The sequence below is a fragment of the Equus caballus genome, chromosome 16 (assembly GCF_041296265.1).
Source record: "Equus caballus isolate H_3958 breed thoroughbred chromosome 16, TB-T2T, whole genome shotgun sequence".
Classification (NCBI taxonomy): Eukaryota; Metazoa; Chordata; class Mammalia; order Perissodactyla; family Equidae; genus Equus; species Equus caballus.
This window is the reverse complement of record NC_091699.1, coordinates 42,246,836-42,261,563: the sequence shown is the minus strand read 5'-3', so window position 1 is coordinate 42,261,563 and position 14,728 is coordinate 42,246,836. Positions and strand designations below refer to the sequence as shown.

At 34.2% G+C, this 14,728-nt stretch overlaps 1 protein-coding gene across 3 annotated transcripts in view; it reads right to left on the bottom strand.

Annotated features, from left to right (window-relative positions):
• The window catches only part of DNAH12 (dynein axonemal heavy chain 12), a 221,142-nt gene that overhangs the window by 96,595 nt on the left and 109,819 nt on the right, over positions 1-14,728 (bottom strand). For all 3 annotated transcript variants that reach the window (XM_023620217.2, XM_070237332.1, XM_070237333.1), the window contains 6 exons: positions 11,777-11,896; positions 9,862-10,050; positions 8,107-8,258; positions 5,743-5,881; positions 4,465-4,631; positions 1,293-1,548 (listed from right to left, as the gene is read on the bottom strand). In XM_023620217.2, coding sequence (XP_023475985.2) covers positions 1,293-1,548; positions 4,465-4,631; positions 5,743-5,881; positions 8,107-8,258; positions 9,862-10,050; positions 11,777-11,896 — 1,023 coding nt within the window. The remainder of the gene's footprint in view (positions 1-1,292; positions 1,549-4,464; positions 4,632-5,742; positions 5,882-8,106; positions 8,259-9,861; positions 10,051-11,776; positions 11,897-14,728) is intronic.

Here is a 14,728-nt window from a genome sequence, read left to right as displayed (position 1 = left end):
TACCACTGACTTCAAAATAAATCAAAGTGTTCTCTTCCTTCTCTTCTTTCTCTTATTTTCTCTCCCCTCTTCTACCTTCTATCTTAATTGGCTATAATATGGAAATGAAAGATATGTTTACTATATGCTAAATTTACCAAATGAAGTTTAATATTATCTTTAAAGAAGGTAAATTAAATCTTTTATAATATAACCTGAAAAAAGCCCCAAATAAAATTATTTTTCATTTATATGTGTTCTAGGATTCATTCCCCTGCCCTAACCAGCACACGTGGTAGGTCTATGATGCTTCAAAGACAGGAAAAAAAAGGATCCTTTCTGTATCCCATTCTGCCTGACCAACTCCCCCCTCTTTCCAGGAGATGCCTGAAATATAAATATATTTTATAAGTAAAAGCACTTTTCTGTATCAGAATAAGTATAGCGGTTACAATTTACTATCTCTTTGCTCTAGTTTCTCTATTTTAACAGCACAAATTTTCCACTGAAGCAAGGGGAAAAGAACTTTAGAAAGACACAGTGCTCTTGGAAACTGATGGAATGATTTTAAGGAGATTTTTGCTTCTGGTTACAGTGAATTCCACTTTTTCAAGGCTCCAGAAAGCTTAGTTCAATGAGATTATCACTAATTTACCTTAAATACCTATCTTCCTTCTACGATTAGCAATGAGGCTGGCTCTGGCCTCTGAGCAGAGGCAGATACACCTTGAATAATTTACAAGCTGCTCTTTGGCCATATGGGCAGTTTTGTTTTTTGTTCCCACCCTTGTGTTTCCTTATTATTATTTTTTCACTGCTACTCCTAAATTATGTCATCTGGCTGAAAATAATGTATTCATAAGCTGCTTAAGTTTTTTTTTTTTTAAGACAAACATGAAGAATGGAAGGAAAGAGAGAGAAGAGAAAATTGATAAACACCAGACAGAGTAGGAAACTAACAATCAGGGAAACACCTACAATGTGGCAGATACTGGTTCTGGATGATTTCTTTATAACAACCTCGTGAAACAGGTATTATCTCCCACTTCAGTGATCAAAAAATTGAGTTTCTGTAAGGTCAGATTACTGGCTCAAGGCCATATAGCTAGGAAATAGCAGTCAGGGCTCAAACCTAGTTAGATTCCCTAATTTCAAGGCCTATGATCTTCCTGTTCTCAAGGCTTCTTAAAACCTTCTGTGACACTGAAGACCTAAGTAGATGGCTAAGGAAAAATACATTAAAAAAAAAAAGTAAGGACCAAATAAGGGAAATATGAAATACTAAAACATTTTGTATTGCATTATTTGCTCACCTCCATGGTCCCACTGACAATTTGGTTCCCAATTAAAAAGTATTCTGGAAGAAATTCATGAGTCCTAAGATAGAATGCTACAATTGATGAGAATATGCGAACCATAGTTTCATCACTAAAAGTATTAATAGTGCAGATGTTGAAATGTCGAATAAAACGAGGAGTAACTGGATTTCTTCCACCACCGGGAGGACCCATGGCAGCAATCAGCTCTATGTCAACCAATGTGATTTTACTTGTGTCCTTAAGGTCATACCTTGAAAATATAAAGATTCCAAAACAATCAGTTATAAAGCCAATAAGATGGACTGAAATGTAGATCTCCCTAGAAACTTAATCCAATTTTACCTTGTCTAAAAGGAAGAACTTTAGATTATACTTGGAGTAGGAGAGAACTGTTTTTTAAAGGGTTCCTTTAATTTTTATTTCTGTTTTTAATTGAAGTATAATTGACATATTGGTTTCAGATGTACAATGTAATGATTTCATATTCATATATATTGTAAAATGATCACCACAGTAAGTCCAGTTAACGCTCATCACCATACACAGTTACAAAATTGCTTTTTGTATGATGAGAACTTTCAAGATCCACTCTCCTAGCTACTTTCAAATATGCAATCGAGTATTAATAACTATAGTCACCAGGCCATGCATATCATCCCTATGACTTATTCATTTTATAACTGGAAATTTGTACCTTTTGACCGACTTCACCCACTTCCCACTCCCTGCCTAAGGCAAGTACCAATCTGTGGAGGGAACTTTTTTAAAAGCAGCATTCTATTTCTCTTTTCAGTGACACTGATTCTGTTGCCCAGATTCTGGGTCTCTAGAATGTCCCTTCCTCATGTGCATCCCTTTCTTTTCTCCTATTCTTCTTTCCAATTTGACTCTCTGTTTTTTCTCTTCTCACTCTAACACCATAAACATGGATGAGAGATCAATCCTGTTTGTAGCTGGTTATAAGTAGGGTGACCATATGCCCCATTTTGCCTAGGACAATTCTGGTTTGTGCTTGTCCTGGAGTAATTATTAATAATTCTCCCCTTCTACTCTCATAAATGTCCCAGTTTGAAAAATAACTCATATAGTCATCCTACTTACAGCAAAGTCCTGATTTCTTTTTCTCATTTCAAATCTTATCTTCAGAGCACATAAGGATGTCTACGTAGTACCTATACACTTTTGTTATATAAAAAGGAACCAATTAGGAAATAACAATGCTCCAAAGAAGTTTTCATCAGAAAGGACTTTATAAATAGCTCACTTTAGTTAGAACCACTCAGAGTGAAAAGGTGCCTATATCCAAGAGGCCATTAAGTCCTTTAATATTGAAGCAAAAAGTGGGGTGGGAGAAATCTATATAGCCAGTCCTTAGTCTTACAGTATGCTAGAATTATAAAAATATGACTTGATTTTTGGCAACAATGCTAATAACTGTCAATGGGGGACTGGTTAAATAAATTATGGCAAGATCCACACAACTAAACGGTATTATAATAGCCAATAAAATGAATGAGACAAATAATATGGATAGGTGTTCAAGATCAACATTTAAGTGCAAATAAGTTGCAAAACATTATGTGTAATATGAGTCTATGTTTTTAAAAAATAAAAACATATTTATATAGAAAAAAAACCTGGGAGGAATGGGGAATGCACTATTAACAGTGGTCATCTCCTGGAGGCAGGATTCTAAGGGTTTTCAGTAATAACAAAAATTTATTCACTTCAAAATTAGTCAGTCTTTACCTTGAAATAAAAATCATGGCATATTGGGGATTAGGAAAGTATATTTAAGAGGAGTAAATGAAGAATTACTAATCCTCACTAAAAGATACAATGTCTTAACATGTTGGAAACTGATCATCTCATCATAAATTCAGGTGGAGGGAGCAGAAGAGTTATCTATGAAATTGCCGTCAAAACCAAACTATCTCAAAACTATGGTGGTTCCAAACAGTCACAGAAAATACAGAGAATTGAAAATGGTGGAAACATAGGGTACTGATTACGGTTACTTAGGTTGGAAACTACCCACAAATTCTCAGCCCTGGGGGAATGGTACTTTGAAAGATGTAATCTGTAAGTTATTTCCAATAATTGAAAATAACAGTTGAAAAGGAAAGAATTTACTATATTATTGAATAAACACATTTCCAATACTGGATAATTTATCCCATTTATCTAACTCACACATTCACAGGAAAGAATGGTGTAAAAAGGTCTAGAAAAGTCTTCCAAAAATTTCTGTAACATATAGGAAAATCTGAGCAACCATTTCCTTCCACAAATAACTTTAAATATGTTTTCCTTTAATGTGAGAAACTAAAACAGAAAAAGAGATATACAATATCCCAAAGCCGAGAATGATGCCCTGAAAGATAGGGATGTTGCCTTTCCTCCATATCAGCACTTCCTTATAGATAGGCATTTCTTCCCAGAAACTAAGAATTAATTACTGACCTACTGTCCTCATCTCGTGACCAATGATCTGCTGACCACTGGCTTGCTGTGCTCATCTTGTGACCACTGACCTGCTGTGCTAGCAAAGCATCTCGTGACAGTAGTAAAAGAGATATTCCTGTCATATGTGATGTATGTTCCTTGTTTCAAGATGGTATATAACCACTCTGTACACCCCGCTTCTTTGGAGTGCTTCTTGCCTTGGTGGAAGCATTCTCTCAGGCTATAGTTCTCAAAACTGGCTCATAATAAACTCACCCCAATTTTGATTTGTAGATTGACTATGAATTATTTGTGTTGATAAAACACCTTACTGATAACATTTGGGAATAAATTTGTGATTAAAGGTGAAAAAAAATAGGGGACCGGCCCTGTGGTCAAGTAGTTAAGTTCATGCGCTCTGCTTCAGTGGCCCAGGGTTTCACTGGTTCAGATCCTGGGCATGGACACAGCATCACTCATCAGGCCATGCTGAGGAGGCGTCCCACATGCCACAACTAGAAGGACCCACAACTAAATAATATACAACTATGTACTAGGGGGATTTGGGGAGAATAAGCAGAAAAAAAAAGATTGGCAACAGTTTTTAGCTCAGGTGCCAATCTTAAAAAAAAATAAAAGATAAAAAAGTAAAATAAAATAGAAAAAGAGAACAAAGAAATGACTTCAGCATGGCTAATTAAAACTTCAATTAAATAGTTACCAATTCCCGCAGTCAAAAAATTGTCGTAATAATTCAATAGGAGGTTGAGCTCCATATTTCTCCAATGCAGGCATATTCATGTCATCTATAAAAATTATACACTTCTTTCCCATAGGTGGTCCAAAAACTCCTTTGCGTCTTTTATCCAATCTATTCATAATAATATTCTAAAATATAAAGAAGGAAGAGTAGTATATTTAAAGCCATACTTAACACCAGAAAAAAAAAAGGCATTTAACAGTCTAATCACGTAAGGAAATAATGCCAAGCAGCACTATGTGCATGTGTGTTTACTCATTTTTTAGAGTGATACCAAACTTCATGTTCAATATCATTCAAAGAGCATTTATTGAAATCCTTCTATGTATTCAAAATTGTTACATATATACATATTATATTTATATTATATAATATTTATATTATAATTTTTATATATGTGCACATACGTGAAATATTTCTTCATTAGATACCCCAAGATATCTATTAACCTTAACTTACTCAATATCTAAAAGTGTAATCTAAATTTGTAAGATTTTGAAATTAAGAAAATTAAGGAATTCTATAGGCTTAAAACAATGGAAATGAACTCTATAGGCCAGGAGAGAATGTACACACATAAATTTAGGAATGGATGATAAAAATGGTGATTAGAAAGGTCTCATGGAGTACTTTCATCTGGGAACATTTGGGGGTGAAGAATGGGATGCATAACTATAATTAGTGTTCGGGTGGTGAACATGATGTAATGTATCCAGAATTTGAAATATGATGTACATCCGAAAAAAATAAAAATTAAAAAAAAAAAAAAGAATGGGATGCATAGCCACATGGTACCTGTCACAGAAGGTCATGTAATAGTCTATGGTTTGAAAGATCTTTCACTGACAGAACTTCAGTAAACAGTAAATGTCCCTAAAAACGATTTAAGAGAGTCTAGAAAGAACGATCAAAAGTTCTCTCTTTCTTTCTCTCTCTTCCCCCTCCCTTCTCTTACATACCTTTCTCTAGTTAAGAAATCAGTTGTTCCTTCTTCTCCAGCTTAAAAAAAAGGTGACAAAGCTCAATAATCCAGTATTAATGCAAAAATGTTTTCTTGAACTTTTGTCCTTTAAACTTGATTTTTAAAACTTGTACCACCAAAAATAAAAGTTTTGATGTTTTATTTAAATTCATAGAAGATTTCCACAGCTACTCATTTAATATGCAATTTTAAATACTAATCAAATAAGGCAAAAAAGATTAATAATTATAGACCCATGTTTCTGGCTTTAAACTAACCTGAACCTGGTTGGCACTGGTCCGTGCAGAGAAATTAACATAAAAAGGAAAGTACTGGTCCTTTTCCAAGTGATTCATTAGCTTATCCTTCACATACACTGACTTTCCTGTACCCGTTGGACCCACAAAAAGCAGTGGCCTTTATGAAAACAATGAACACATCATTCAAAAGGGGAAAAAGTCAGAACACATTCCTACTAAAAGAGGTTGGAATTAGTTGAAAACGTAAATGACAATCAAATCATCCTCATCTAAAAACTCACATTTTAATCTATCATTGTTATTTCATGAAAGACTAGTAAAAGTAATGACCAGCACACATTTTTGCTTACTATTACTAACAAACCATTATTTGAATAGATGTAAATTCCTGTATGCAAAAACACTCATAAAACAAGTGATAACATGCTTAACCTTTCACAAAAGACAGTCAGACTTTGTCTGCTCAGAAAAGTGATGCAGTACTTTTTAGTGAGACATACAGGCAAGCAGGTGCAGTGCGGAATAGACTAATAAGATGATGACAGTAAGATAGGTTTAGGCTGTTTCACAGTTATCTCAATAGCATAAAGTTTTTGTGAGAAACTAAATCACAGTGAATTCTAAAGCTAATAGTTATGTATACCGGTTAATAGCATTTTAGAATCATGACAGAGTTACTAACTAAAAATACTTGTCTAAAAGCAAACTCTAAGAAATTCTCCATTCAGTGAGGCTTCAAGCAGAGTTTCTCATTCTTGAGCGATCATAACCAGTTTTAAAGGGAAAAAAATCCTATGAGTTTATGTTCACAGAACTCTGAGGAATCTCGGTTTGAGAAATACTGAATTAAAATTAAACACTGTCACTTTGAGTGATAACTGGGCACCACCCCAAACCCTTAAAGATAAACTCAAAGGCTGGCACTAAAACGGAGCAGCAGTATTCAGTTATAAGGGGTCATCTAAGTGACCCAAACTATGCTAATACTAATTTTTAAAATTATCACTGGAGCATAACATAAAATTCTTTTAGAACTAATGGCCCCTGAGAATTCATCTACATCTCCCAGTCTGGTAACACTTGCTTTATGGAAAACTATTTATTAAAATAATCTTATCAAATAAATACTATCCTTAGCTTGGGGTCCATGGACAAACTGAAGACATTCTTAGACAATATTCAGAGAACATGTGAAATGGGATGACAAAAGGTTTTTATCTTTACTTTCACTATTCTTAACTAAATTGGAGCAGTCGTATTAATAGGACCTGTGTCTTTGTCACCAAGAGAAATATTTAAGACATTATCCTAAATATTACAATTGCTACAGATATCTTAAAATAACACACCTATTACTTCTTCAAAATTATGATAGTCATCAGACCGCTAGATCTTATTTAATGTGTTAACAAAGAAGCACATGTATTAATACTCTAGCCCAAATTTGTTAAATATTTTAATAAATATATTTCATGATGTGCTTTCCTTGTAATCTTATGTTTGTACTTATTCATTTAAAACCATTATTCTGACAAATGGTTCATGGCACAAAATAACTCCTGTAATAGGCATTCCCCAGAGTTGACAAGTGCCTTTCTTCCCTAAGAAAGTTTGTAATACTAGCTTCTAAATGCAAAAATGCAACTACAGGTACAAAATAGGGATAAAATAATGTTCCCTCATAAGCTATTTTTCCTGTTTTTTTAATTAAACGAGATAAAATTGTCACAAAATTCACTCAGAACCAGGTTCTTTATCAAAAACAAACAAAACATGACATTCATGCATATTACGTAAGCTCGTCTAGCTTAAATAGTATTAATGATAAATTATGCCTAAAGTTTTAAAAGAAAAATTAACTACAAAAATGTTACTAAGAAAGTTGGTATAGATATGCCTATGGTGCGTGCTAGGCTTCTAATCAGTTTCATGTACTCTTTTTTGATGTGCTCTTTTGATTTAAGTCTGAGTTTTTAATCTTAACTGGCATAGGAGATATTTGAAAAATGCTAAATATAGTGGCAGAATGTGGATCACGGTTAGTCTGATACCTCAGGAGTGCAGTGAACCTTTCAATAGAATGCATACCTTTTTAACAATAACACTGCAACTGAATTCTTGTCTGTTATTATAAATAAAAGAAATGCAAGGTGGCTCATGAGGCAAGAAAGTATGATGGAAACGGTCTTGGGGTAGGCACTAGGAAACCTGGATTCAAGGTGTGCCACAAGTAACAGATGTCACTGTGGACATGTCAATTAGTTCCCCAGGGTCCCAGTTATCTGAAGATGGATGACCTCAAACTTTACTTCAAAAACCCGATGATCCTAATAAAATGGCACTGTTCTAGTTAAAATGCATGTTTATAACAGAGTTTCTTACTTTGCATAGGTAATACTCAAATCCATTAGAAATGTGTATCTAATTGTGTCCATTGTAGGCACTATGATATCTTGAATCCTGACACGTTTATCTCCTAAATTAGTACTTTTAATTAATTCATTCCAATGGAGCCAGCGACCTCGGTTTTTCAACTACAAAAGAACATAAGTTTTAAAGTATTATAACCATGCACTTGATATCTGAAAGGCTCTTTTTAACACACTGTTATATTTGCTTTTAAAAACTTTAATCTTTTCCCTTTCTTATTATGAAATATTAGATTCATCCAAAATAATGACTATAACATTTTAAAGTCATGAAGCAGATCAATAAGCACCCATGAATCCACCACCCAATTTAAGAAATACACATTTTTCTTTAGATTAATTTTCCTTTTCAATGATAACCTGAAGAACTTAATGAAATTTAGTTATCATAAATTCATCGTATCTAGAATGTCAGATATTTTTGCCTCTATGCCCTCTTAATACTCTAATCTTCCCAAAATATCTTCAAGATATCCTTTTGATATGTCAAGTATTTATTTGGGAGCCACTCTCATATAGCTCAAGTTACAATTTACTGGACTTTGGCTTCGTGTTTTCATAGTTTAAAGTAAAGGAGCAATAATCTAACTAGAAGCAAAATATCGAATGAACTCACTACATTTTTTTCTTTAAAATTATTCTCTTTGGCATTCTGATCCAGGCTGATATTCAGCCAGGGCATACTGGCATTGTTACAATATTGAAATTCTTCTGAACCAGTGGCTAAATAGCTGCTGTCCTGACACGCCGAGTGCCTCCCTAATCCACCCGTCCCCTCACTCTTCTCTTTCTCTGCAGGTGGTCCTGCCCTTCCCTGGAGATCCCAAGGCCTCTCACCAACAAGCAAAGTAGTAGGTCTCTTGGTCCCTGCTCCAGTGTTATGGCTGGCATCTAAGAGTCTTTTCCTACTTTCTAGCAAGTCGTACATGGATATAATCTGTCTGGATGGTGGCAATTTTGCAAGTTTGGGTGAATGTTTTTTAGTAATTCATATTCTTAATTTTTTAGGTTTTAGCTTTTATTTTAACAAAGTTATACATGTGCATATTTTAGAGACAAAAGTTTTACAAGGTTAAGAAAAACAGCAATTTCTCACTCTCATTTCCTCCTCTCTAGTAGCAACTACTTTTACCTCTTTAAGCTGGATATTTTGGTATTCACCTCCAATTCTTAAAGAATATGCTTAGTTATTACCTCTTGATTTTTTAGTGTTACAGATTGTTTTATTGACTTTCCACTGTGACTAATGAGGATGAAACTCTCTTTCTGGTCATATTCTTAAAATTCTGTGTTTGCATGGTTTTGGGGAAAGATTTCTGCACTGGCAGTCAGGAGAGCTGGGTTCAAGTCCTGGTTCTGCTAGCCACTTGCCTTGCTGAGTTTCCTTCTTTATCTACAAACCTTGAGATTTCAGTAAAATTGTGTTTAAGGCTCTATCCAGATCTTATGGCTCTGTGAAGTAAAATTTGCATGAATCAAATGATTATTCAAAGGCTTGCTGTTTAAAATTAATTTAAATCTCAAATTATAAAATATTGCTAAAGCAAGTTTATCTATACTGTCCACAAGTTATAAGAGGAGAAACTAAAGAGAAGGGACTAAAACACTAACCATAGGACTCAAAATAACTCTAGGATGGGAACCCCATTTTGTCTGTTGATCTAAGATTTTATGTTTTATAGCTTATGATAAGCATTGTATGTCATACCTCATACATGTAGTCATAGACCAGGCCTTTTTCATCAAAGTGGCATTCCCATTTACCCACAGAGTCAGGCACTGGGTTGTCTTCATCTTTTCCCAGTAGGATTAATCGTATGTAAACATCAAAAGCAACACGACCATCTGTATCACAACTTCCTCCAATGGACCAAATCAAAGAAAATATAAAGCAAGCCTGTTGGTTAAAAAAATTTTTTTTAAAAGTTTAATTTAAACTAATTATTTAAAAGAAATTTTTAACAAATTAACTAAAATTTAACACGTTAAGTCCTGGTTAACCTACTTGGAAAAGGTCAGATTTATAAACAAAGTGAAATGGAACACAGCTTAGTCACATAAAGAGTCATTTCTCTGGCACTATCTATCTAAATTTAAAATGCCCATGCCAAATGACCTAGGAATTTTTCTTTTAAGAATTTATCCTCAAACGTATCCTCATCTGTTAAAATGATATATGTGTAAGAATATTCACTACAGCACTGTTTGTGATCACAAAAGATCAGAAGCAACCCAACTGTTCTCCAATAGGGGTCTGCTTAATTGGATTATGCTACGTACACTGGAATACATGTAGCTGTTAAAAAAGAAGATAACTCTATAAGTACTGATACGGAACGATCTCCAAGGTATACTGTGAGAAAAGATGCAAATCAGGATGCATAGTATGTTAAAATGTGTAAAAAATGTTTACGAATAAAAGAGAGTACGCATCAAATGCCTCTAGCAGGCTACACAAGGCACTGGTAGTAGTGGTGGCCGTGAGGGTGGCTGGGGAACTGGTATGGAGGGCAAATCTACTGTTGCCTTATGAATTTTGCTCTAGGTACATGCCTTATCGAGTTAAAAAAACATATCAAATATATTTGAAGAGAGGAAATTTTCAAGCAGGTATCAATCTACATGAGTCGCTAAAAGTGATTCTGAACTGTTAAAAATTTCAGAGGAGTTTAGGTTTACCAACAGAATGAAAATTTTCAGAAAGTACACAACGTGAAAGTTATAGAGGTGAACTATTCCTAGGATATTTTTATTTTATAACAAGGTAACACTGATAGGTATGGAAAAATATTAAAAACTAGTTCTGTGAAAGACAGTTCTAAACTTAGGGAGGAAAAAGGATACAAATAAATTATACTTCAAACATGTCTGTTCAATTTCTTCCAAAGTGAAGGAAAATAAAGGCAAAAAGGGAGGAGAAAATGGAGAGATTATGGTTAGCAGGGAACCCTGGAATGTGAGATGTCTGAGGTAGAAGACTTTCTGTGGCAAAAAGGTGAAGGGAAAACAATGGGAGGGAACTGCTATTACCACAGAGCAGAAGTGAGTAGAGGAGATCGAGGCACTCAGGAATAAGGTGGTGGATGGAAAGTAGCATAGACCAGGGAAGAGAATAAAACACTCTTTTCCTTTGGTTCCCTTATAGCCATGTTCTCTGGCCTTTCTTGACCTCCAGACGTTAGCTAAACTGGACCACTGACTCCTCCCTACCCATGTGCTTTATGGATTCTGCCCGTGACGCTCCACCCAGCTGGTGGCTGCCTGCTCCTGGTCTTTTGTAGCCCGCTTGTTGCAGTCTACATTCTTGCTTAACATTAAGACAAAGTCAATTCACCTAAAGTCCGTACTGGATTAATATCAAGTCACCTTAGTAAGTGTTTATCAAATTATTCTTTCATAAATAATACGATAGTTTTGCTTCATTCTGATATACTGTACTTTCTCTGAAGTATTTTTTTAAATCAGAATACCAAGTCAGGGCAACTTTAACACCTTCAACTATTCTTTTGGTGCTCACCAAAAAACAGCTCTGGATCCTAGAATGTCTTTCTCGATACAAGTATCATCGGCCAAGGGCATATTTGATTCTATAATTAATAAACCACATAAAGTATAAAACCAACCATAATCCAAACACGAATGTGCTTGCTTGTAGGGTCATTTTCTACCACGTTACAGAGTAATACTTCAAAGAGGCGTGTGAGAGATACAACCACATTGCTATCACTTGTAGGAATCAGTTCCTGCAAAGTAAAAAGGATGATACTTTTTTCTTTACTTTCATCTTATTTGGAGAATACAAAAAGATAAATATTTCATTTAAAAAACTGATAAAAGCATACATGGTTTCCATAAGGTCTTTATGACATTTAAAGGATTTAAATCACAGGCTTGATAAAAACATCTCTCAAATATTTTAGTTTAGCATGTTATATCACACAATTATAGATAATATATTCTTATTCTAAAATCTCTGAGAAATGAAAACTAGCTACTGTAAGAGAATAAATAATGTTCTCAGGATAGCAGAAATGAAGTCTCTAACAGCCATTCATTCAATTATTTAGTCAACAAACATTTATGAAAAACATACTGTACCTATATACCAAGCTAGGAGATATGGGAAAAAAACCACATGATCTCTGAAAAGGAGTGATATTGAAATTAAATAGACAAAAATAATATGGTATAATGATAACACAATAGAGGAAGTCCCAGGGTGAGGGGAGGCTACTAAAGTATTTGGGATAAACAATTAGTACAGACCTAGGGAGCAGGACAAGGAGGGAAACAGGAAAGAAATAAGTCAAGGAAGGCTTCCCAGATGAAGTAAGAGCTGAACTGAATTTGGAAGGAAAATGAGTTAGCCAGGTGCAGAAGGGAAGGATGCTCAAGGCAGGGGAAAGTGCATATACACAGAAATGGAGATGTAAGTGGACACAGAGTATCAAGGGGATTCTGTAGGATATGAAAATAGGGTGTGAAAGAGGAATGGCAAGAAATAAGGCTTGCAAAGTAGACAAGGGTCAGATACTGAAAGGATTTATCATCTGCATTAAGGATCTCATGCTAAGAGAAATAGGGTTCCAATGGAGGGTTTTAAGTAGGGGAATAAATGGAATGAATTTTTGTTTCGGAATCTTCATCCTGATAGCAGAATGTAGAAACAGTGGTTTGAACAATACTATAGACCAAACGGACCTAACAGACATACACAAAGCTTTCCACCTAACAGCGGAAGAATACACATTCTTCTCAAGTTCACATGGAACATTCTCCAGGATAGATCACATGTTAGGTCACAAAACAAGTCAACAAATTTACAATAGAAATTATATCAAATATCTTTTCCAATCACAACAGAATGAAACTAGTTATCAATAACAGCAAGAAACCAGGAAAATTCACAGATACATGGAAACTAAATAACACACTCTTGAACAACCTCTAGATCAAACAAGAATTCAGAATGAAAATCAAAAACTATCTTGAGATGAAAATGGCAAGACAATACACCAAAACTTATGAGATGCATTAAAAGCAGTACTTTGAGGAAATTTATAGCAATAAACGTTTACATTAAAAAAGAAGAAAGATCTCAAGTGAACAACCTAACTTTACACCTCTAAAAAAAGAAAAAACTAAACCCAAAGTTAGCATAAGGAAGGAAATAATAAAGAGCAGAGCAGAAATAAATCAAATAGAGAATAGAAAAAGTTGACAAAACTAGGAGTTGGTGTTTTGAAAAAATAAATAAAATCAATAAACCTTAGATAGATTAAGAAAAAAAGAGAGAAGACTCAAACAAATAAAATCATAAATGAAAGAGAAAACATTACAATGGATGACTCAGAAATAAAAAGAATCATACGGACCATCATGAACAATTACATGCAAACTAATCAGACCTAGAACCTAGAAGAAATGGATAAATTCCTAGAAACAGATAACCTACCAAGACTGAATCAACAAGAAACAGAAAGCCTAAATAGACCAATAAGAAATAAGAAGATTGAAGTAGTAATCAAAAACTTCCCAACAAAGAAAAGACCAGGACCAGATGACTACATGGCTGAATTCTACCAAACATTCAAAGAAGAATTAATACCAATCCTTCTTAAACTCTTCCAAAAAATAGAAGTAGAGGGAATACTTCTAAACTCATTTTTATGAAGCCAGCATCACCTTAATACCAACACCAGACAAAGACACCAGAAGAAAAGAAAACTACAGGCCAATATCTCTGATGAATATAGATGCAAAAATCCTCAATGAACACTAGCAAACTGAATTCAACAATACATCAAAAAGACTATACATCACACCAAGTGGGATTTATTCCTGAGAAGCAAAGTTGGTTTAACATATGCAAATCAATCAATGTGATACACCACATTAACAGAATGAAAGATAAAAACCTCACGATCATCTCAATAGATTCAGAAAAAGCATTTTCTGTTCAACACTCATTCATGACAAAAACTCTCAATAAAATAGATATGAAAGGAAATCTCCTCAATACAATAGAGGCCATTTATGAAAAGCCCACAGCTAAAATAATAATCAGTGGGGAAAAACTGAAAGCTTTTCCTCTAAGATCTGGTTACAAGGCAAGGATGCCCAATCTCACCACTTCTCTTCAACAAGTACTAACAAGAGCAATCAGACAAGAAAAAGAAATATAAGGCATCCAAATCAGAAAGGAAGAGTAAAATTATCTCTGTTTGCAGATAACATGATCCTATATATAGAAAACCCTAAAGACCTCATGCAAAACAAAAAACAAAAAAACCCTGTTAGAACTAATAAACGAATTCAGTAAAGTTGCTGGATATAAAACCAAAATATGAAAATTACTTGCATTTGTTTATACAATGATCCATCTGAAAAGGAAATCAAGAAAACAACCCCATTTACGATAGCATCAAAAAGAATAAAATACTTAGGAATAAATTTAACTAAAGAAGTGAAAGATCATACATTGAAAACTATAAAATATTAATGAAAAAAATTGAAGAAGACACAAATAAATGGAAAGATTATCCCACGTTCATGAACTGAAAAAATTAACATTG